The following is a 24,880-nucleotide window of genomic DNA, read 5'->3' as shown; positions in this document are numbered from 1 at the left end:
AAGCAGGCAGATCTCTGAGTTTGAGTTCTGCCTGGTCTACAGATCAAGTTCCAGTACAGCCAGGGCTATACAGAGAAACCCTGTCTGGAAAGAAAAGAAAATTCAAATGTACTGGCTTAGAGTTTTCCATAAAAGTCTTTTTTTTTTTTTTTTTTTTTTTTTAACCTATGACATTTCTGGTGATATGAATTAGACTGGACCATATTTTACTCTATATTATTCTATTTTAGTATTATAATTGAACCCAGGGGCTCACAAATGTGGTTCTCTTCTAGATCAATCTTCCCCGAGTTATTAAAACTGTCACTCTTAGAAAGAGCTGATACTGGTCTGTTGCAGCTTCCTGCGAAGGCTTGCTCTCCCTTTCTCATATTGTTTTCTTTCTCAGTCTAACTTTTGTCTTCTTAAAAAAAAAATGTGTCTGTATTAAAGAGTCTTCCTCAGTAAGACCTTTCTGGACTACCGAATTTCCACCTGAAACCACCTCTCACACTGCATTTAACATGTCTTCCCTATTTCATTTTTATTTTGTGTGTATGGATGTTTGCCTGCATGTATGTGCACACCATGTCTGTGTCTGATACCCATGGAGGTCAGTAGATGATGGCACCTGATCCCCAGGAACGAGAGTTACAGACAGTTGTGAGCTGCCATGTGGGTGCTGGGAATCAAATTGAAATCTTCCAAGAGATGCCAGTGCTGAGCTATCTCTCCAACTCCATGATTTTCTTATTTTTGTCTCTTTTTACCATAATATTGATATTAAACTCAAGCCTCACTTTATTTAGTACCTTCCATAAACTACTAAACTCCCAGTATACAGCAGCCCCCAGGTGGCAGGAGGCAAAAATAGGTTTCGCTTCCTAAATTATGGCCCTTTATTTTTAGTGCCTTTGTTAACTTGCAAATTGCAGAATCCCCCTCTCCTCTGGGCTTGGAGGTCCTTTCTCTCTAAATATCTATATCAGGAGTTTCCTTTGTTCTCCAGGGTACTGCAGGACACACCCTAGCCTCTCCTGCTGGGGCTCTTATCACCTGAAATCCATCTCAGTCCCTCAGCGCTTCTCTACAGCCCCTGGAAAGAATTTTTAGTATTTAAAACATATGTCAGCCAGGCGGTGGTGGCGCGCGCCTTTAATCCCAGCACTTGGGAGGCAGAGGCAGGCGGATTTCTGAGTTCGAGGCCAGCCTGGTCTACCGAGTGAGTTCCAGGACAGCCAAGGCAATACAGAGAAACCCTGTCTCGAAACCCTGTATGGAAACAAACAAGCAAAAACACATAAATAACAAATATAATCTTCATGAAGGTAGAGACTTATTTTGTTCACAGATAAATCTCTAAAATCTAAAACAACTTTAGTTTGCGGAATGAAGCAAGGGATTAGTGTGTTCAACGAGGGAACAAGAGATAAATTTATCCAGAATTTATGAGATATAATTATAGTAATAGGCAAATACTTTTTACTTAACTATACTTTTTACACAGGAAGGTGAAGGTACAAGAAAGGAATCGAGTCATGATTAGAAATCTTGGTCTAAGAACTGGGGATGTCGCTCGGTGGTGTGGAGTACTTGGCTAGCATGTAGAAGGGTTTGGTTCCTAGGATCTGGGAAGTAAAAAAAAAAAAAAAAATTCAAATAGAAACCCAGTTCTAGCTCAGCAACCTGTGTTCTCTACTTCAAACACTTGAGAATACTTTTTGTAAAAACTAGAAGCCGGAAGTGATGGCACATGCCTTTAATCCCAGCACTCAAGAAGGAGAGCCAGGCGGATTTCAGTGAGTTCGGGGCCAGTCTGGTTTCCTGAGCTGAGTTCCAGGGCAGCACAGAAAACCCTCGTAGGTCTGAGCTCTGTCTCTGGGATCCGGTCCCAGTACTGACTGCCTACTTGCAGCCTGAGTCTTGCCCCAGCGTGTCAGCACAGAAGACTCCTGGAACGCAAAGGCAGAGGCTGTGTTTTCCGACCGGAGCGTTCTCCCCGGCTTTCCCGGAAGCGGCGTTTGCTGTCTGGGTAACGGTGTCTGCAGCGGAGCCGCAATGGATGTGGAGGAGGTGGTAAGGACCTAGAGGAATGCTTGAAGCTCCGACACGCGTTCCCTAACGGAAAGGGCCATGGATAGCCAGGAGGAGAAGGAGCAGCTCCGGGAGGAGGCGTTGCCTGGGGGGCGGTGACCCGTATAGGGGACGGAGCGAGGAGGCGGTGGCCACATGGGCCCGGAACCTGCCTTGTGTATCCGCCCCTGGAGCTTGCCGGTGCGATTGGGTGGAGTGTTTTTTGTTCAGAGGGGCGTGGGCCAGAAGGAGGATGAAGCTTGTGGGGTGGCCATCCCCAAGGCTTATCTTCCTTGGAGGGGACCACCCCGTAAAGCTCCCTTTGATGCTGGGGCGCGTGATGGATAGCAGGACCTGGAACTTAGGGTGCCTCCAAGTAATCCCTGTTAGTCTGTCTAGGGTACGAATTCCAGACCTTTGCCGAGGACATTATAATGTGCTTGCCATCTTAGGGTTTCTATTGCTGTGATGAAACACCATGACCAGAAAAGCAAGTTGAGGAGAAAAGGGTTTATCTGGCTAACACTTCTATATGATTGTTCATCATCTAAAGAACAGGGCAGGAACTTGGAGGCAGGAGCCGATGCAGAGGCCATGGAGGGGTGCTGCTTATTAGCTTACTCCTCTTGACTTGGTCAGCCTGCCGGGTTTTGTAAAACCTAGAACTACCAGCCCAGGAATGGCACCACTCACAGTGGGATGGACCCGCCCTCATCAGTCACTGATTAAGAAAGTGCCTTACAGGCCTGTGTGCCCCCTGATGGTATGGAGGTATTTTCTTAATTGAGCTTCCCTCCTCTCAGATGTCTTTAGCTTGTGTCAAGTTGACATAAAACTATCCAGCCCACGTGCCCACACCTCACCCTAAAAGTGTTGAGGATGCCGCTGAACTTTGCATGCACTTTTACCATGATGGGTACATTCAGTAATTGACCCATAAGTCATTAGGAACCAATTCTGTGTGTGTTCACTGGAAGATAAGGATAGAGGGACTCATGGTAGACAGTAGATACTATTTTTATTTATTACAAATGTAGTAATGCATCTAGATAGTAAGTTGATAAAACTAAATGATCCACCATGATCCACCCTATGCTCCTTTTGCTTACAGTAGAACCCCCAAGCACCCAGTTAAACATCTGGTACACATATAGTTGACACCCTTTGTATTGCTGGATGAATAAATCAAATGTTGAAACATCTGCCTCGTGATACATTTTTCAGTGTCCCAAAGGAAAAAGTCGACAGTGTTTTTAATCTTTGTATGTTTGTTTTGCCACTGGGTCTCTTTTTCTCCCTCAGCTCTCTCTTTACCTATGACTTTGTTTCCAGTTTAGCCCTGTCCACTTTTCCTTTGTTCCCAGTTGTTTTATGGGATAGTTACTGCATTTCACGCTACTAATGAGTCTAAACTCTTCTTGTTTGTAGATACTGTCTGATGTATTTTTAATTTTTTGTGATTTTTTTTTTTTTAATTCAGGGGGATGAAATTGCCAGGAACACTGGAAATAGAGCTTAGAACCATGGGGTTGAAGGTGAAGTGTGTTGGCCTGACAATAACAGATTTCTGCCTTCCATAGAAATCGTTCACAGACCGCTGTTCTCAGTGTGCTGCAGTCTCCTGGGGCCTTACCGATGAAGGCAAATACTACTGTACTTCCTGCCACAATGTCACAGATGTAAGTAATGTGTCATTCACGAATTTGATTACGTTTTTAAAATTGCAGTTTCACCTGGAATGTGGTCTGACTCCTAAAAAATGAATCTGTCTTTATCACTCACTCAGTGGCCAAATTCCAAGAATAGAAACAGTCTTTAAGAGCACAGTCTTGGATTAAGAACTTTGCAAATTAGATTAGAGATGAACTTTAAAGTTATGTTGTCATATTTATAAATGAATGTTTTATTTACATTGTCTGTATATGGAAGTTTTTTTGTTGTTGGTTTTTTTGTCTGTTTGGTTTTGGTGTTTTTGAGACAGATTTTCCTTATATAATAGCCTCGAGTGTCCTGGAACTTGCTTTGTAGACCAGGCTGACTAGAACTCACAGAGATCTGCTTATTTCTGCCTCCTGAATGCTGGGATTAAAGGCATGTGTCACCTTGCCCAGCTTGAAGTATTTAACATTATATTTGAAGGATATTTTTATTAGTTTTTAATGCGTTGTACCAGTTTAGAGATTTGGAGGATGGAATGTTAGAATGGTGGGGGACTGTTGGGCGTATCGGAAACATGCTTCCTTACCATGAATCTTTATGTAGCTCCTTACAACCAACCAAGTACTTTCTCATCTATTATGTCATTTCTGCCTCACAACAGCCTGTGAGATACAATGTATCCCATAGATAGACAGGGCAAGCAGGGCTTATGGGTCATTAGTGGTTTTTGTTGTTGTTGATGACAGAGTCTGACTATGTAGACCAGGCTGTGCTCCCACTTGGAGATCCAAGAGAGCTAGGATCAAAGCTATACACCACCACACCTGACACCAGTTGAGTTTGTGGCCAATGTCACAGTGGTGCAAAGATTTGGGACAGGACTTGAATCTAAGTCTTCTAACCCATCATACCTGTTTCTTAAACTAGAGATTGTCACTAGACATTGTCACTCTGCACTATGTAATATTGGTAAATGAGGCCATCTTCATATTGGAAGTTCTAGGTCCTATTCTGGTGAGTATACCTTACCTTTAGGCCAGTAACCAAAGTGTGGTCAGCCTGATGATGGACTATCATCTAAACATGACAGGACTGTTCTTCATAGAGAAGGATTTGCTGGAAGTGCAGAGCCAAGAAGGAATAAGCACTACCTTCAGCACTTATTCAGAAAAGCTAGTTGGTGTAGAAGAAAGACTGTGTTCCAGCACAGAGTATGATAGGGACTGACTCGCCTTCCTACCTCAGACAACTCAAAATCTGGACAAAAGATGTGTAACAACAACAAAAGACCCCTTAAGACACATAGCTAATTTAGTAGGCGGCTCAGTTCCACAAAGTGCTTTGCTTTTATAAAAGGTATGTATGTATGGATATGTGCATTTGCATGTGAGTGTAGGTGCCTATGGAGTCCAGCAGGGGGAGCTGGGTTTGGGATGGTTGTGAGCTGATGGTTGGTGTGAACCCGAGGGTCTTCTGCAAGACCTGTGCTTGCTCTCAGCCCTGAGCCATCTCTCCTGCTCCACACAGGTGTGTTTCTTTGAGGTGGCTTCGTCAGTTTATAGCTTAGATGCTTGTTTGCTTCCCTGTTAGTCAGCCGGATATTACCCAGATATATACTTAGCCAAAAACACTGGGGAATGGTGGAGCGATAATCTCCTTGATCATGGCAATGGAGACACGTCCCATCAAGATATATAAATACTCATGTACATAAATACATCAGATTATACTTGAAACGTTTGCAGTTTGTCCTGTGCTTTGATGCTCACTGAGGCTCCAGAGGTTTAGTCAGTGTTGATTTTCTAGTGTGGTTCAAATGTAAACATAGTGAAGGAGAGGGATGTCATAATGGAGTCTCCGTTTGCAGATGGAGCCAGGGCACTATTTTTATACGAATTGAACAGCCGTAACTAATGGCTTCTTTTATTTCTGTCTTTGATGTTTCTTGGTTTGGTCTGACTAAGTCAACTACCATTATTTTTAGTTTGAAAGAATATTATATTTAAGCTTCATATTTAAGAGTCTCAACCCAAGGGGATGAGGATGTACAGTTCTTGAAGGTGGATGACATTTTTAAAATTTTCCTGCTGTTCAGGGGCATAATCTAGTTCATTCTGTGTGCTGGACAAGTGTCCTTTTAACTACATCCCTGGTCCCAGTGTGTTTTTGTAAAAGGCACACAACAGGCAAACCTGAGTGAAGTTATAGAACTTCAGTTGTTACTCTTGGCTTTGCATTAACCCAGGCATATTCAACACAGAATAGTGTACAGCTGTACTTCCTGGAGTTGTGTAGTGTGGTGCTGTTGAAATTCAGTGGGTGAAGAATGACCAGTGAGTCAACAGCCTGGAACAGGTTGAGGCTGTGATACAGCTCTCCTGACAGTCTGCTTCTCTCCTCTCTCCTCAGTTCACTGTGTGTGATTCTTCAAGATCTTGGCACTGTGTGCAATCCCAGCAAAGCCTTCTGAGTGCAAAGCTTTTTTCCTGGTGTGTTTTAGTCAGGAAAAAGAACTTAAGGTCCTTAATCTAGCCAGTTTAAAGGACATTTTTTTTTATAAGTCCTTAAGTATTTAATACAAGTATGGGCCTAAATTATGTAAGTTTAATAGATTTTGTAGAACAGTGCATGCTCATTGTAGGAGACTGGAAACTATGCAAGTGGAAGCCCAAGTCACCAACACTCTCAGTATACACTAGGTAGCTCCTGTCCAGTCTTTTGTTTTTCTGTGTCTGGAAAGGGACAGTGAGTACCACTGAGTCTTGATGGTTTCTAATGTGTGGGTCAAAGTATCACAGATTTCTAGTAAGTATGTAAATATTCCACAATCTAACCATGGGGGTGCTTAGCCTTCCCTAGTTTTTGTTGTTCTATGTCTTACTTAGTTCAGTGTAAAACCCCTTCCCACCTCTTATATGTTTTACCCATAGTTCAGTGTAAAGCCCCTTCTCACCTCTTACATGTTTTACCCATAGTTCAGTGTAAAGCCCCTTCTTACCTATTACATGTTTTACCTGTCTTTTCTAGATAACTGCTTATTTTGGCATGTCTTATCTTCTCGCCATAGCCTCTTCAGTATATCATAGTGCTTTGAAAACAATATCTATACCCAGAAATCCTATCACTAGAGGCATGTCTCTTATTGTGTTTGAGATGGGTCTCATGTAGCCCAGGCTGGCTCTTGGGGATTGAACTAGGGTTTGGGCATGTTTGGTTGGTGGGGTACTCCTCAGCTTGTGCCTTGTATTCTTATGAGACTCACACTGTTGGAGGTAGTAGAGTCTGGGACTCTAGAGCTCAAAGGACAAGGGCTTCCCCAGGCTATCTGGAACTCCCCCACCCCAAAAGATAAGCTTCATTCTCAATCTTTAAACTTAGAAAAGTATATTGATATTATTTATTATTTAAAAATTTTTACTTTTCTCTAGAAATAAGACTCAGTATTTTGTTTTTGGTTGGAAGAAAGTCAGTCTGAGATAATGGCCTTGGATAGTTGTTGGTACCAATCAGTTTGTTATGAATGGTGTTAACTGTTACCATTTTAAACTTCTTTTATTGGAAATAAAAAGTGCTTTTATTTTATTTATTTTATTTTTTCAGATAGGGTCTTACTTTGTAATGCTGTCTGAACTCACTATGTAGATCAGGCTGGTCCTGCCTCTGACTTCCTAGTGCTGGGATTAAAGGCATGCTCCCCACACCCATGGTAGTACTTTTGTAAAAGAAACTCCCTTCTGAATTAATGTTCACACAACCATGCTGAAGGAGGATGAGCCTCCCTGTGTGGCAGGTATCAGCAGTGGCAGGGAGTCATGGAGTTATTTGTTTTTGTTGTCCTTTATTTGTTTTGAGGGAGGGTCTATGTAGCCCAGGCTGGCCTTAAACTCTTGATCTTCCTGCCTTCACCTTCTAAGTGCTAGGATTATGGGCGTGTGCCACTGTGTCTAACCATAAATTGTTGTCATTTTAAAGTGTATTTTGCATGGATTAAAAAAAATGAATATATTTTATTTTTGGTCTTGTTTGATTTTCCATATTTTTTTAAAAATTAAAGTTATACTTTAATACATTTTTGTTTTGTTGTTGTTTTCAAGACAGAGTTTCACTGTGTACCCTTGCTGTCCTGGAACACTTGCTCTGTAGACCAGGCAAGCCTCAAACTCAAAAATCTAATTGTCTCTGCCTCCCAAATGCTGGAATTAAAGTCATGCACCATCACTTCCAGCTTTTTAAACTCAAGTTTAATTGCAATATAATTGCATAGTTTAAAGTAAAGGTTTATTTGTTTGGTTGCTGTGTAACTGGCTTTTTTAGGAACCACATTTTTTTTTGAATGAAAAAGTAGCATAAAGATTAATTGTCATAGTATGGTTTCACAGTCATCTGTCCAGTCACTTTCTGGTTCCTGGACACTTCCCAGTGTGTACTTGGAATGTATGCTTCAGGGTATAGAGCTTTCCTTCTCATGACCTGTCTTTGTTTCCTGCAGCGATCAAAGGAAGTGGTGAGCACCGCAATTATCCCTAACACCAAGATCAACTCCATCAGCAGGGGCTTGAGACAGAGAAGCAAGCATGGTGAGCACCAATGCCCACAGTGGCAAGGCTCCTTCACACTTTCCTTCATGATGTGAGGACACAGATGAAGTTAAATAAATTCCAGACAAAATGCCAGCATTTTAAACAGAATATCCAAGTTATTAAAGTCAAGTCGCTTCTGGGGGTAAAACTGGGAGCAAATGTACTGAAGTATATGTTGTCCATAAGCAGGGCAGCTGTTCCGCAGAAGGTAGTAACAGTGTTAGCTGTCTGAACCTGGCCTATGTTCTGAAATGGTTCAGCTAAGTGCTTCTCAGATTGGGCTAGCTCAACACCGTATTCAACTTTTGAACACTATTTCTCATGTTGAATTTTGAACATACCTTCTTAAAATAGAAAAGATTATTTTTCCCTAAAATAACTGTAGAGTGAGTACTGATCCAGTGATTCCTTACAGTGGGCCATTATTGAGAAGGATCTGAAAAATCTGGCGGCATTTTTGTATTTTTGTGAGTAACTAGGACCAGATAAAGTCTCAAGTTAGAAACCACTGACCTAATGGTGATAGTAAACAGTTCTACAAAAGGGAGCTGTGAAGGTATACAAATGTGTGTATACATGTGTATGAATGTACAGATGTGGACATACATGAAATATATAATGAAATACATTGACATTCTTAGATAAATAACAGAGGGAATGCTCAAATACTAACACAGATTTCTATTTAAACTTTAATAGTAACTTTAAAAGAAACGATTATTTTATGTTTATGTATGTAGGTATTTGTGTACATGTATGTCTGTACCATGTATGTGCAGCTACCCTTAGAGGCCAGAGGACTGCGTTATAGATGGTTGTGACCCCACCATGTAGATGCTAGGAACCAAACCCAGGTTCTCTTCCAGAGAAGCCAGTGCTCTTTCATCACTGAACCGTCTGTCTCTCCTGCCTAATAGTGACTTTTTATAGTCTAAAACCTGGTTGATTTTTATTCAGTTTTATTAGAGTAACACATGATTAATTGTAACTCAGATATGTAAATAGTTAAAATGTATAGTTTTGGCTTAAATGTCTACAGAACCTTGGATGCTGCATTAGGTGGTGTCTCCTAGTCAATGACAGAGTCATGGCATTGTCACCTCTGAAGGAAAACAGTGACACCATTGGTTTATACATAGGAGAGTGCAGAGAGGGTTTTTTGTTGTTTTTTGTTTGTTTGTTTGTTTTGTTTTCTTTTCTTTCAGAGCTGAGGACCAAAACCCAGGGCCTTGTGCTTGCTAGGCAAGCGCTCTACCACTGAACTAAATCCCCAATCCTGTGCAGAGTTTAAAATGCAACGTTATCAGTTTCTAAGTTTGTGTGATAGTGTGTGGGAACCTTGTATGTGCATACCACTCAGAGGGTTTTCTCCTCTTAACCTCTGTGTGCCGTGCATCAGAAGTTATTATAGGCTTCTTGTTATGTTTGAGACTCTGCCCAGGAAGGCTTGGTTAGTCAATAGGGGCAGGAAACCCTGTTATTCTGGTAAGTGAAAGGGGTTGGAGTCTTTCACTGTGTATAGAGAAGCTATGTGGGAGTCATTAACAGACTTCAGAAGCCATATGTGAGAAAATTTGATAGCATGCTTTTGAATGAGTTTCTGTTTGTCTGGCCATAGCAGGTAAAATACAAGGGTCTTCACTCACTGTAACATTGTCTCCAATTGGTTGTTACCATAGCTAAACATATAATTCTGACTGCCATGGCAATTTCTTTATGATTTCTAAGGTTATGAGGCTCACAGGAATAGACCATTTAAAATATTTAGGAGCTGGGAAGATAGCTCCATCAGTGAAGTACCTGACATACAAGGAGTGGAAGTTAGAGCCCCCAAACATATGTAAAAGCTGCTAAAACATACATAAAAAGCTAAACGGCATGCTTCTTATAACCTCAGTATGGAAGAGATGGACATAGGTAGGTAGATCCTCAAAGCTTACTGGCCAGCCATCCTAGCCAAATCCATGCATTGAGAGTCACTGAGAAATCCCATTTTAAATAAATAAAGGTGGAAGGGCTGGAGAGATGGTCAGTAGGGAAGAGCACTTGCTTTTCTGGGACCATCATTCAGTTCCCAGCACCCACATGATAGCTTACAACTGTTGGGAATTTGAGTTAGTTCCAGAGGATTGGATGCTTTCTTCTGGCCTCTGGGCACCAGGCTTCTGTATGTGGTACATATACATACACACAGGCAGAATACCCATATACATGAAATGAAATAATAGTAAGTTTTAAAAGATTCAGAGGCCAAGGGTGTGTGTGTGTTGCGGGAGGGTGTGTGTGTGTGTTACTTACTGGCTTGCTTCCCCTGGCTTGCTCAGTCTGCTTTCTCATAAAACTCAGGACTACCAGCCCAGAGATGGTAGCCACAATGAGCTGGTTCCTCCCCCACTGATCACTAATTGAGAAAATGCCATCTCTACAGCTGGATCTCTTGGAGGCATTTTCTCTACTGAAGGTCCTTTCTCTCCGATGATGTCAAGTTGACACACAAAACCAGCCAATACACACATGGTGGCTCACAATCATCTATAATAGGATCTGATGCCCTCTTTGTCATGCAGGCATACATGCAAATAGAGTACTCATATACATAAATAAATAAATAAATAAATAAATCTTTTAAGAAAAGAAAGAAGCTATTCATGATTGAGTATAGTAATGGATGCTTATGCTTTTGAGCTTAGGAGATAGAAACAGGCAGGGAGAAGGATACAAATATGAGGCTACCTCATCTGCATAGCAAGTTCCTGCTGGGCACAGTCACATAGTGGGGTCTTATTAAAAAACCAAAGCAAACCAAACAAAAACTAAATCATGTACACATACACAGCATACACAAATACATATACAAAATGCACACACACATAAAGTGTATACACACGTATAAAAACATACATGCATATACATAAAGTGTACACGTGTACATGCACAAAAACTATTTGAGGTACAAAACTAGAGGTCTTTCTGCGCATGTACGTACACAGAGTTTGCATTATGTAGAAGCATCATAGTGAATTAGGATTATGTGTGTCTAAAGCTTGTTATTTGTCCTTTAGAGAAAGGCTGGGATTGGTATGTGTGTGAAGGTTTCCAGTGCATACTTTATCACCAAGCAGAAGCCCTGGAGACCCTTGGAGTAAGCCCAGAACTAAAGGTAAGTAGCTAGATGTTAGCTATCACTGTTTGAAAAGTGAGACTTGAATGGACCCTCCCCTAACTCTAAGATTAGAAGTTATCTTGAGGTCTGTGTTTAATCCCCAGCACTGAAAAACAAAATGGAACATTATTTATTTGGTTTCCCATGTCCCTGGTAAGGAGAAGCAGGTGAGAAGGCATTTAGATTAGGGGCCAACTGTAGAGTGTGAGAGCTTGTGTGGTACATGTGCCTGGGTGGGTGTCACCTTCACTCGTTTCCTTCCTTCTTAGAATGAAGTCTTACACAGTTTTTGGAAGCGCTACCTTCAGAAGAGCAAGCAGGCCTATTGTAAAAATCCAGTTCGTACAAGTGGAAGGAAAGCCAAGGTGAGCCCTGGACCCTGACACAAGGCATGAAAATTCACTCTGGTTGCAGAAAGGCAAAGGCATTTTTTGTGACTGCTTGAGTTTGACTGTGGTGCTTGCCTGTGGATTCCAGGTGCAATCCAGAATGATCTAGACTTCACAATGAACTGTGGCTGTTTATTAATCTGCTTGTAACATAAAGGAATTAAAATCTATTTTCTGTCTTAGTTAGGGTTTTACTGCTGTGAACAGACATCATGACCAAAGGCATGTCTTATAAAAGGAAATATTTAATTGGGGTTGGCTTACAGGTTCAGAGGTTCCTCAAGGCAGGAACATGGCAGCATCTAGGCAGGCATGGTGCAGGCAGAGCTAAGAGTTCTATATCATCATCTGAAGGCTGCTAGCAGAATACTGGCTTCCAGGCAGCTAGGATGAGGGTCTTATAGCCCACACCCACAGTGACACACCTACTCCAACAGGGCTACACCCCCAAATGGTGTCACTCCCTAGACCAAACATATACAAACCATCACTTTTTTTTTTTTTTTTTTGGAAGTTTTTGTTATTTTGTTTCTGGTCTTTTGAGGCAGAGTCTAACTTCATAGTCTAGGCTGGCCTTGGACTCTAGGTAATCCTCCTGCCACAGCCTTTCAAGTGCTAGGATTACAGCCACCAAACCCAGTTCATGAATTTTATATAGGTAATTTAAGGAATTTTTTTTTTTGTTTTGCAGCATCAGAGTCAAACTCATATGTTGGGAAAGCTCTGTGCCTCTGAGCCCCTTACCTGGCCTAGAAGAGAGCTCTGGAGAAACTTCTGTCCTTTGACTATTTACTTTGTGGCATTTGTTTGTCTTGTTTCTTTGTTGTTGTTAGAGCTTTTTGCATATGCTATTCCTCTTATGATGATGATGATGACTGTTTTTTGAGACAGGATCTGATTATTTCTCCCTGGCTAACCTTAAACTTACAGAGATCCACACTGCTTCTGCCTCCCAAGTGCTATGATTAAAGGCAAGTGCCACCACCTGGCTTATTTTATTTTATTTATTTTATTTTATTTTATTTTATTTTATTTTGAGACAGGGTCTTATGTATCCCAGGCCAGCCTTGCTGTGTAGTCAAGGATGACCTTGGTTTGCCCTCACCTCCCAAGTGCTAGGTTAACAGACATAATTTTATGTTTATATTTATACTCAGAAGATCCAAGCCAGGGCCTTGTGCAGACTAGGCAAGCATCTAGCAACTAAGCTGCATCCCCAGGCCCTGCATATGTCACTCCTTCACTTGGCCCTCCTACTTACTTTACCTGGCATCTCAATATCTGCCCCTTAACTGTCCAATCGCAGAGCTTTGAATTGCAGCCAAGTCAATTTGGGTGCCCGTCTGAGCTGCTCTGTGTTTGAGCAGTTTGTTCTGATTGCTTCAAAAGTGTGCTATGGTACTTTTTACTTGGAGTAAAGGACAGTTCCCCTGCTGCGATGTGTCTGATGAATGGTAGCTACCCTCCAGGACTAAGATGAGATTCTGAGTTTTTGTGACTCACATTTGCTAGAAACTTGGGAGGTGGTCCAGCATTTCCTTGTTTGGTAAGGTCCTCATAAGTCTGTATGCAGAGGTCAGTGATCTAGGACTAAGAAGCCCAGGTCAATGAAAGGAATAGGTTACAGAGGTGAGCAAAGGAGGGGCCTCAGAGCTGCACGTGGAACACTAACTGTCTGGGTATGGGAGCCACATGCTTGGCCCAAAAAGCAAAAGGAGCTTTATGGTTTTATGGTGGCTCTTAAAAGGAAAAAAGGAATTATTCAAAATAGTAAGAACATGACCTTCAAATCTCATACTTGGTGTCTCTGGTTGTCTTTGTACACTGGGATGCTGCCTAGTGTGTAGAAAACAGGAATGAAAAACTGGGGTTCTCTGTGACACTTAATCTTAGGCTAACTGAAAACTTACAGACCAAATTTTTGTTGGTATGAGTAAACACCTGGTGGACAGTATCACATTAAATCCTGGTGAATAAGAAATGAAATCAGAAGCCCACATCATTTCTGTTACACCAGTATAGCAATACTCTTTTTTTGAAAGGGAGAAAAAAATAGATTTTAAATTAGAAATGAGTTTGGGGTGTCTCTTACAGACAGAGAACTTGCCTAGCAGTTCCGGACCACAGATTCCACCCTCAGAATGTATGTGCCTCAGTAACTCTCCAAATGTGGCCTTAGAGCTTTGGATCTGTCCCAAGTAGAGAGGCCAGTATCTGGATCCTAACTTACAACTTTTGATCTATGGTTAACTATTGATTCCAGAACGAGCAAACAAATGTGTATCTTAGGGCATAGGGAAGGATGTTATGTAACCCAGACTAGCCACGAAGGACTTCCCAGTGAGGTGAAATTAAAAAATACACACACACACACACACACACACACTTTGTTTTTCTTTTTTGGTTTTTTGAGACAGGGTTTCTCTGTGTAAGCCTGACTGTCTTAGAACTCACTCTGTATACCAGGCTGGTCTTGAACTCAGAAATTCACCTGCCTCTGCCTCCCAAGTGCTGGGATTAAAGGCATGTGCCACCACTGCCCAGCTGACCCAAGCCTACATTAGGTGAGTGGCAGCAGCTGGGGCCTGGCAGCACATAGGAGAAGGTGAGTGGTAGGCATAGAAAGGCTTTGGAGATAGATTCCACGGGACTTTCCGATGCTCTAGCTATGGGGTGTGGGAGGCAGGAGTCAAGGATGACCACGGGGTTCCCAGCCTAGGCAGCTAGAAGGAAAGAACTGCCATAAACCAAAAGGGTAGGTGGAACCAGGGGCTACGTTTGGGACATGTTAAGTTTGAGACAGCTGTTAGACATCCAAGAGAAGATGTCACATATGCAGTGAGACTGACAAGTCTGCAGTGGAAAAGATAGGAATTTAAAACTGCCAGTGTGCATTATAGCCATGAAATCATCAAATCCAGGCTTCACGCATACTAGGCAAGCATTCTACCTCTGAACTACAGCTAACCAAGTGACTTAGTTGCTCTGTGATAAAACATCATGACCATAAGCAACCTGGGAGGAAAGAGTTTATTTTGCTTATACTTTCACATTACAGTGTGTCATTGAAGAAAGTCAGGCTAAGGACTTGGAGGCAAGAACTGCAGTGGAGACTGGAGGTGCACTACTAACTGGCTGGCTTCTGGCTTGCTTAGCCTATTTTGTTATTGTTGTTGTTTGTTTCACATGGAAAATGGTAGCATTTATGTGAACCTCCCTGTGTGGCTTATGTCACCAGGACACAGGCAGCCCCAGCACCCTTCATCTTTTCCTCAGCCTTCAGGATGACAGGCTGCTTGGGGAGCTTTCCCTTCCCTAGGACTTTGCAGTAGCCTGATTGTACCACATCAGTGATGGGAGCAGCTCCAGTCTTGTTTTTGCACCATTTCACCTGTGTCTGCTCAGCATGGCATGGCAGCAGCTGAAAGGAAAAGGGGAGGCATCCGTGAAGTCTCCCAGCCTACTTTCCTATACAACCCAGGGCCATCTGCTCGGGGATAGGACCACCCACAATGAGCTGGGCCCTCTGTAGCATTAATTTTTAAGTGATACCACGCACTTGCTTACAAGCCAATCTTGTGGGGCATTGTTTCAGTTGAAGTTCCTTCTTCCCAAATGATGCTAACTTGTGTTAAGTTAGCCAAAATTAGCCAGCACACCAAGATACACCAACATTTTAAGTACCCTTAAAAAAGAATGCTGTAAATTAAACTGTGGCATGCCAGTGATTGTAAGAGTCACCTGGATTTCACGGGTTTTAATGGGTGGGTACATCATAGAAGTAAAATACAGGAGCTATGATTTAAACCCAAGTTTGTTGGGTGTCACCAAAAGGCAGACACAGAAGAGGACCAAAAACCTAAGCTCTGGGCCTTCCCAGGGTTACTGTGTTGGTGTGAGGTCAGGACAGCTGAGAAAAGAAATGTCTGTCTAGAAGCCAAGATGACAGTATTTCATACAAGGACAGTGGCATCTGGTGGTGCTGCTGCTAGGTTAAAGACAGAGAGGGCTGAGCCTGATCAGACAGCCAGTGGAGCTGAACTGGGATGGGGTGCAAGGCAGACAGAGATCAAAGACAGCATCTCTTCACGTCATCAAGGCATTTTGCTTCAAAGACATTCAGAACAATTGGATGGTACCTGTGGTCAAGGAAAAATTTTGTTTAAGTGGGAGAGATGATAGTGTATTTGGTATTGACAGACTTCTGCAGTAGAAATGGGTGATTTTAGGTGAGTGTACAAATGGAAGTTGGCTTTCAGTGGGAAATTACATAGCACAGAAGAACTGGGAACAGTATAGAGTCTATAGCAGAACAGTGGGCAGGTGGGTGCCTGTAGGTATCTGTGGAAGTTCTTTTCCGATTCCTTCAGGTTTTCTGAATGCATGCTTCGTGACTAGCTTTGTGATGCATCTTGCCTCATGAGGCCCATTCTGAATTTTTTTCTTCTGTGTTCTGTGTGCTTCTCCAGTACTTGAGTTTGATCTCCTTGTAATAAGGTTATGTTTCTTGACCTGCAGGGGTGAGGTCATAGGACTGTGAATGATATCAGTTCCTTGTGGCCATGTCAGCTAATAAGATCTTTAAGTAGCCAGTCCCCTGACTATTCTAAGACACTGACTACCATTTCATTACTTGACATGTGACAGCAAACAGTGGTATGAAATAGTCCATCCTTGTCAGGTACTGTTATTCACAGAAAGGCCAATGTGGTTGAAAGCAGCCAGCATGGAGGATCCAAAGTGACACTGGTGCTTTCATTGTGAGGGTCCTGACCCTACGAGAGAGGTACACTTGAAAGGAGGAAAGAGAGAGAGAGAAGGAGAGAGAGGGAGAGAGAGGGAGAGAGAGAGAGAGAGAGAGAGAGAGAGAGAGAGAGAGAGAGAGAGAGAGTGAGTTGCTATTTCCTCACTTAGCCTTGTTTGCAGTCCCTCCCTGGCAAGCACTGCTGATAGGAACAGTTCCCCAGAAAGGACTCTCAGACACAGTGATGAGCAGCCACTGTTTAGATCCCAGAAGTTAACTTTGGAACTCCAGCAGTAATTTCTGTTTCTGTTATCTTATGAACAGGTATCAGAAGACTATCTGCAGTCCTCAGACTGGGGCAGTGATCTTGAGCTGCTAAGTGATACCACATGTCCCCTTGAAAGTGAATCAGAGTTCCAGTCTGACCTTCAGACTCCAAAGCCTCTCCCTGTCACCAAAGGATCACCAAAGTCAGGTAAAACAGAGAAACAGTCTACTTAGCATCTTTTAAACTTTATTTATTTATTGTGTGTATATAGGAGAGTACATGTGTGTGACAGTCACTGGCTGCTCTTCCAGAGGATCTGGGCTTGATTCTCAGCACACACATGGCAACTCACAGCTGTCTATAACTCCAGTTCTAGGGGATCTGGTGTCCTCTCTGGCCTCTGCAGGTACAGGCACACAGGTGGTGCACACACACATACAGACACACATGTACAAAAATAAAAAAATAAATCTTTTTTTAAAATGATGATTTCTGGAGCTTTCTTTTAGTTTTTACACTAAAATTATGAATACAATTCAATATAAAACTATAAAGTGCTGATGGTTACAAGGAGGATAAGACACCAGCTACCATCCCACTCAGAAATAACCATTACTGCCATATGTGGCATCCAGAAAGCTGTTTATTTGCATATGTAGAGAGAAAAGCAAGGTTTTTTTTTTTTTTTTTTTTTTTTTTTTTTTTTTTGTCTGAGACAAGTGTTTCTCTTTGTAAGAGTCCTGGCTGTCCTGGAACTCATTCTGTAGACCAGGCTGGACAGAGGTCCACCTGGCTCTGCCTCTCAGGTGCTGGGATTAAAGGTGAGCACCACCACTGTGTGCCACAATGCCTAACTGAAAGGCACGACTTTAAGTACATATAATTCAGATAGTTCTCCATGTTATAAAAAAATTGCAAAGAGGGGGAAAGAGAGAGAGGGAGGGAGAGAGAGAGAAGTTTGCACAAATGTTCTGTTCACAAGAGATGTTCATTTTCAGCCTTCATTTAGTGTTATATCTTGATTTCTGATTTGAGGCAGTAGTTGTAAAGTTTCCACCGTGGGGCTGGCAGGATGGCTTAGGCTCAGGCACTAGCCACACAAACTCTGAGCCAAGTTTGATCCCCAGGATCCACATGGTGGAGGCAGAGAATCTGACTCCTGAAAGTTGTCTTTTGAGCTCTACATATGTGTGTAACACACACACACACACACACACACACACACACACACACACACACACACGCCCATACACACTCGTGTGCTTATCCTCACTGCTGCTGGCATGCTCGGATTTCCGTTTAAGGTAGAATTTGTCAGAATTTTCTGCTCAGATATCACCTTCTTAAAGAGGCATTTCTGATCACCTGCTCAAAAGAGCCATCTTGCCTTCTTTCTAGAAACCTTTGGATGCCCCTGCACTGCTGTTTTCTGGATAACACTTTTCTCAGTCCACTATAATTGTTGTTTATGGCTCAGTAGAGTGTAAATTACAGGAGAGGTGAGACACAGGTCATTGTCATTTCCCCAGGCCTAGGGGAGTGGCACAGAAAGTGAGGTGGGTCTCTGTAGAGTAAGTAGGCTTGGCTATAGTGTCTGCTAGAGGGCACCTGGGGGCTGGGTGGGGGAAAGAGTGCTGCCTCATCCAAGCAGTTAGAATTTTCCTTCTGATTGTCTGATCTTTTATTTTTAAAAAATAGCTTGTACTCACTACGTAAAAATTTACATCTCTTTTAAAAATCTCATTCTACCCTACTCCCATAGAGACCCTCATTATATTGTATACACAAAGTGAATCAGTTATAATTTATTTTGAATGGTTGTTGTTTTGTTACTCAATTTTTAAAAATTTTACTGTGTTTCTAAATAAGCAGCATCTGTCTGCTCTGGATCTGTTGATGGAGTGGAGTACTCAGAGTGGAAGGAGAAGGGGCTCGTGAAGATGACTGTGCCCAGGACACTTGCTCTCTGCTATCTCTCCTTGCTCTGGCAGAGAGAAACAATTACACTTTCAGACCTTTTAAGGTAAGCCGAACTTACTTCCTGATTGTTTTATCCTGATTATCTGTGTGAATTTAGGAACATTCTTTGGATATTTTTAATTTTATAAGAAATCCTAAAATGAGGAAACGTCTGGAAAGCTTGGGTAGTACGGGGGCTGCTTTCTCGTCATTCTGACTAAGACCCTGACAAAGCCAACTAACTTGAAAGAAGAAAGGTTTGCACTGGGTTGTGGTTTAAGGGGATTCAATTCACCATGTCAGTGGTGGTGGTGGTGGTGGTCTTCTTGCTCACATCAGACCAGGAAGTAGAGAAAGGGGATGCTTCTTCTTTACCTTAGTTTCTCATTTATATTCTGTCTAGGACCCCAGCCCATTGGTTGGAGTCATCTGTATTCAGGGCAGATTTTACCATAGTTAAACCTCTCTGGAATCGTTTCTCTAGACATGCCTGAGGTGTACGTGTCTCCTAGCTGATTTCAAATCCAGTCAAACTGACAATGACAAGAAATCATTGCATGTAGCTTGGGTTCTAATTCTTAAAGTTAATTCCCCTTAAATCTAATAATTTGAGTTTGTACTGATATAGTGGAAATTGTACTATTTATCTCACATGAAATATTAGAAAGTTAATTATCTAATGTGGATAAAATACTTTAAAGAGAAAAATGACATTAATATTCCTGTATAGACATCTTAAATATTTTCCTAAGAAAAGAAACAGGGAATCATTTTACTAACAAAATGGCCACTAGTAGTTATATAAAAACCATGCATTGCTGTTGTAATAACGAAACTATAGGCAGTCTGTGTTTATTAGGAAAAGTTGATATCAAAACTATAGAAAAAGGCCCTGTTACACAGTAGTATGCATTTACATATTGTAAAGTAGTCTACAGAATTTTAGACAGAAAATCTGGCATAAGGAAGTAGACACTTGAGCTAAAGCCAGCTCCGATGTACAGGGTTTTGTAACTAATGAGTTGATGTGTAAGGATCAGTCAGTTACTAGGCAGATCCAAAAAACCGTTCCGTTTCCCCCTTCCTTTCTGTGTGTTCTGAATAATAAATTGAGTCTAATCAGTATATGGAGTACTTACAAGGACTGACGTTTGAAACTAGACTTCTGGTTCTGCCAGTTCATCCGCACAGGACATGACATTGAGCAAGTCTGTAAATGTTTCTCTGTTTCTGCTTTCTTCCAGGTAAAATGGGTCTATAATAGTAATGGCACCTTAGGGCTGTAACTGCTTGGACCACTGGCACTGTGTGAGCACTTAGAGCAGTGAGTGCAGCATCACTAGTGCTTTGGCGAGTCAGGATGTTGTCTCCATCCTCACCATCACTGCTGTCATCATTGGCACTTGTCCTTCTATTAAATAGACTGCTCCTAGTAAATGATGGTAGTGCCTTTGACTTTGGCATATTCACCAAATAAAAAAGCTGCTCTCAGTGTGAGCAGCTGCACATAGACCACTTGTGATTGATTCAGTGAACGTTACTCAGCTGAGCCTTGCCTTGCCTTGTGCCCTCACTAGATGACATCATCTTCTCCCAAGACTAATTATTATCTCTGATGATGACTCCCACTCTGTATCACTAGCCCAGGCTTGTCTGCTGAGGGCCAGACCCATAGATTCATCTGTATAGCTGCCCATGGTCATGACTACTTGATGCCTTTATTGTTAAATTCATATGACTAAAAGTGCCTCACCATGTGTCTCCTTGATCCTGCTCTCCTCCAGGGTTCTTAGTACATGCTGTGGACTCTGGTGGTGTCAGGAAACCTAGGGCTTCTCCTGCACTCTCTCGCTCTACATATACAGCCAGTCATTGTGACCTATCCTTTATGTTTCCAGCACAGCTCTAACCTGTCCTTCCCTCCGTGCCTGTCCTCACCTCACTTGGATTGATTGCTCAGAGTTCCCACCTGCGCTCTGTCTGCAGGCTTGTCATTCCTTTCCATCTTCCTGCTGATAACCAGAGGGTCTTTCAAAAAGATCCCTAATCATGAGAACCTAATCGTGTCTTCAGAGCTGGGTTAAGGGGCCAGTCATCCCACGGCAGTCTGTAAGTGGGCAACAGAACTGTCCTAGAAATTTAACAATGAGAGAAGTTCTTCTCAGGGAAACACTGTGTGGGTGGAATAGACAGTCCAGTCTTCAGCCTCCCTTGCTCACCTTCCTTTTCCCTCTGACCCTCCTCTCCCACACAGGGAATTGTAAAAGGCCTTCAAGGAGATTAGATCCAGCTAGCTGGAGTGCTGTTGCCCACCGTGCTCCTTGGGGTGTACAAGCTGGGGACAGAGCTGAGTTGCTTGGGGCAGTAGGAGAAGGGGCTGTCACCACTGCTTCTGGTGTGCTCTGTTTTCCCCAGAAGAGCTCCAAGTCAGATCCTCAACTTGTCTCCTCTTGACCAGCAGCCCCAGCACTATCTGGGGACTGCAGGAATCAGACCCTGGGATAGGGCCTGTTCATCTCTGCTAAATTGCCCTCCAGGAGGTTCTCCAGTGCAGTCTGAGCTGCTGCTAGAAGCTAAAGAACATTGGTCTGCAGGGAGACATGGCTGGCTTGGCTGGAATATATGTTCATCTTTCTTTCCATCTATCCTTCTCTCCAATCCATCCTTCCTTCCTTCTTTCCTTCCTCCTCCTCCTCTTCTTCTTCTTCTTCTTCTTCTTCTTCTTCTTCTTCTTCTTCTTCTTCTTCTTCTTCTTCTTCTTCTTCTTCTTCTTCTTCTTTCTCCTTTCCTCCTTCTCCTTCTCCTTCTCCTTCTCCTCCTTCTCCTTCTCCTTCTTCTCCTTCTCCTTCTCCTTCTCCTTCTCCTTCTCCTTCTCCTTCTCCTTCTTCTCCTTTTTTATACAGGGTCATTCTCCTCACTCTGGCCTTTACTCAAAGATCTGCCTGACTCTGCCTCCAGTACTGGGATTAAAGGTGTGTGCTACCACACCCGGCCCTATATATTTTATAGTTGATGGTAAGCTGTTGTTTCCTTATTTATCTTCAGAGCAGCATTCATAGGCTTTAGGATGAATTCTTTTTATCCCTTCACATTTACTATAATGGACCCTCCCTGCTAGCAGTAATAACAGAAAGTAACAACAGCCAACATTCTTGGACAAATATTTATTGAGTAGCTGCTGTACTCACATAATATTTTAGTTTAGAGCCTCGAAATACAGTTGGGAAGTTTGTAAGTCAAGTGTCCACTTTCATGAGGGGGACAGATAACCATGAATAAAGGAGAAAGTGATGAGCCACACAAGTGAAGAGCAGAAGGCTGGACTAGGATGCTGGGCTGGAGTCTGGCTGCATAGAAAGGGTTCTGAGTTGCACTTGGAATGAAAGAGCAGCCAACCCAACCCGCGAGTATCCCAGCATTCCAGGGAGAGTAGGGCATCTAAGCAGGAGTAGACTCTATGATCAAGGCATAGAAAATGAGTAGTGGGCCTGGGGGAAGAGGCTGATGGCAGGGAGGACTGAGAAATGAGCAGTACGGAGGTGAGTGTGTAAGCCATTTGAGGGTCAGGGAACTTTTCCCCTTCAAAACTCCTTTGACACTTCCATATATGTGTGTATAATAAACTTTAGTTGTTTTCACCTCCATTCTCTCATTCCTATAACTTAAGAATACTGAGGTATAATTTACATATGATAAAGTCTCAACCATTAAGAATATGCAGTTCCTTAGGGCTGAGATATGGCTCAGTGATTAGGAGCACTTCCTGCTCTTTGAGAGAATCTGAGTTCAGTTCCCAGCAGGCCCATGGTATCTCAGAACTGCCTGTAAGTCCAGTTCCAGGGAATCTCTTCTAGACTCCATGAGCACTAGACACACGTGTATTATGTATACAGATGTGCAGGCAAACATTCATATGCATGAAATAAATAAATCCTTAGAAAGATAAACAATTCGCACCAGGTGTGGTGGTGTAAGCCTTTAATCCTCCACACTCAGGAGACAGAGGCAGGCAGAAGTGTGAAGTGTGTTCCAGGCCTACCAGGGAAACCCATTGAGACCATCTCACATAACAAAACAAAACAGAAAGTAAAATGTGATTCAGTGGTTTTTCAGAATATCTACAAAAATATGCAGCTGTTGCTTTGATACACTTCCGGGACATACTTTATTACCTCAGAAATGTCCCGTGCCATTAGGTCTGAGTTATAAGTGCTGTCATAAGTGGTGAGGAAACTGTAGCAGGAGCAGCCTTCCGACCCTAGAGGGTCACCCAGGAAGTTCTGTGCAGGGAAGGAGGCAGGCAAGAGGTGGCTGCATGGATGAAGCTGTGGGAGGGAAATGGAAAGGATAAATGGGACAGGACTGTTCCAGAAAGCACACAGCTCTAGCATGTGGTGTTGCTTTAATAGTCTACAGCCAAGCGACAGCTTGTTAAAATCTAATGTGTCTCAAGTCAAAGCTTCCAAAAACTGCAGTAAAATTGTGAGCAGAGAGTGTTTCTAGGAGATGCTGCTGAGATCTTTGTTAGGCAGGAGAGGCATGAGGGATGCTATTTTCTTGTGCCAGTTCCTTTTCAGCAACTTCCTGGATTGATCCAGATAGGCTGCTGCTAATTCCTACTAAAGGCAATAGTGTGTTAGAATTTTGATTGCGCTACCGTCCATTGTGGGGGCCCTATATAAAATATATAGGGCTGGGTGTGGAATTTGAAATTTAAAAGAAACTTCAAATTCAAAAGTAAGCAAACTTTGAGAGGTGGTTAGAGCAGTGCTGTAGACCGTTTCATTGGTAAGGCTCCACAGACCTCCAGACCTGCTCTGGGTGCATTCTGCTTCCCAGACTCAGTTCTCTTTCCTGCCTCTGCTTCAGCAGCACTGAATGAACCTCTCTGGCAGCCCACGTGGGCATGATTCTTCTGTCATGTCTGCCTGAACTGGTAGGGTCGGGGGGTGGGCCAGCTCTTCATCTCTTGTTAATCTCTCACTTCTAGCACTGGGCCTGCTCAAGCATGTATTCTCATATTTATTTTAAATATATATAATAGGTATGTGTGTAGTGGGAAGATATCCCGCTACATAGATAACCCTCTACATGTGTGTATATATTAAGGAGTAAATAAATGATGCACATGTTAGCATTTGGAAGTTTAGATGTTTTAAATTGATAGGTATATATTATATCATGTATATAATAATATTAAGCCAATATTGTAGTTTACTTTGCATAGATACTGTATGTAACCTAAAGCAACTAATGAAAACCCAGTTGGGAGAGGGTTTTTTGACCTTGAGTATTTAATTCTCAAGTTTCAATAGACTCAAAGAAGAATCACATTTTAATTTTGAAATTAAGTTTAGGTCAACACTTTCTTTTCTAGGAAGCTGGTGACAATGGAGGTCAAGGCAGTGCATGCTGGCTGCTTATTTCCAACTGGCTTTTTCTAATTTCTCTTGATACTTTGTTTAGGAATTTACACAGGACACTCTGTTCTGCATTCCATCTTGTTTCTTTCTCTGCTTTGTTTTCTTAGCATACTGTAGTTGATTGACTGGCTGCCCACATCTTTTTCTAGCTAGAACACAAGATCTGTGGAAACAGCAATTTTATCTGTTTGGTTCACTGCTGCTTCCCCACTAGTGCTGACGGTGCCGTACCCTAACCTTTATTTTACTTGATGAATGAGGTGTAAATATATGTTTTAGTCCATTTTTAACATTTGGAGTTTTCTTCAGACTCAACATTTAACTCAAAATGTTTGATCTCTTACTGTATACAAGGCATTGAGATGAAAACCTTAAAAGTTTATCCATCAGCTAACATGCACTGGACTAGGTCCTGAGACAGAGGGAGATAAGGAAACAGGGGCCAAGGAAGAGCTTCCTGAAGAAGGGACTCACAGGGTGTGCAGGAGCTAGTCATGTGATGGGAGCTAGACATGGAAGAAAGGCTGTGGGAGCCTGGTGGTAAACTGGCAGATCCACACTCCTCAGACCCAATGCATTGATTAGAGTTAGGCAATCTGTAGACAGTCGGCTGACTGGTCTTCTTCATGGGTTCTGGGAACAG

The 24,880-nt window shown here is 42.4% G+C and overlaps 1 protein-coding gene across 4 annotated transcripts in view; it reads left to right on the top strand.

Annotated features, from left to right (window-relative positions):
- The first annotated feature begins 1,800 nt into the window (after positions 1–1,800).
- The window catches only part of Taf1b (TATA-box binding protein associated factor, RNA polymerase I subunit B), a 59,241-nt gene continuing 36,161 nt past the window's right edge, over positions 1,801–24,880 (top strand). The window contains exons 1-7 of one of the 4 annotated variants that reach the window (XM_034514609.2): positions 1,801–2,055; positions 3,633–3,731; positions 8,201–8,288; positions 11,354–11,451; positions 11,724–11,819; positions 16,912–17,062; positions 18,725–18,878. In XM_034514609.2, coding sequence (XP_034370500.1) covers positions 2,038–2,055; positions 3,633–3,731; positions 8,201–8,288; positions 11,354–11,451; positions 11,724–11,819; positions 16,912–17,062; positions 18,725–18,878 — 704 coding nt within the window. In that variant the 5' untranslated portion in view covers positions 1,801–2,037. The other 3 variants (XM_034514610.2, XM_034514608.2, XM_034514607.2) reach the window with 3 other exon arrangements.

The sequence above is a fragment of the Arvicanthis niloticus genome, chromosome 11 (genome assembly GCF_011762505.2).
Source record: "Arvicanthis niloticus isolate mArvNil1 chromosome 11, mArvNil1.pat.X, whole genome shotgun sequence".
Lineage (NCBI taxonomy): Eukaryota > Metazoa > Chordata > Mammalia > Rodentia > Muridae > Arvicanthis > Arvicanthis niloticus.
This window is presented reverse-complemented; position numbering and strand designations above follow the sequence as displayed.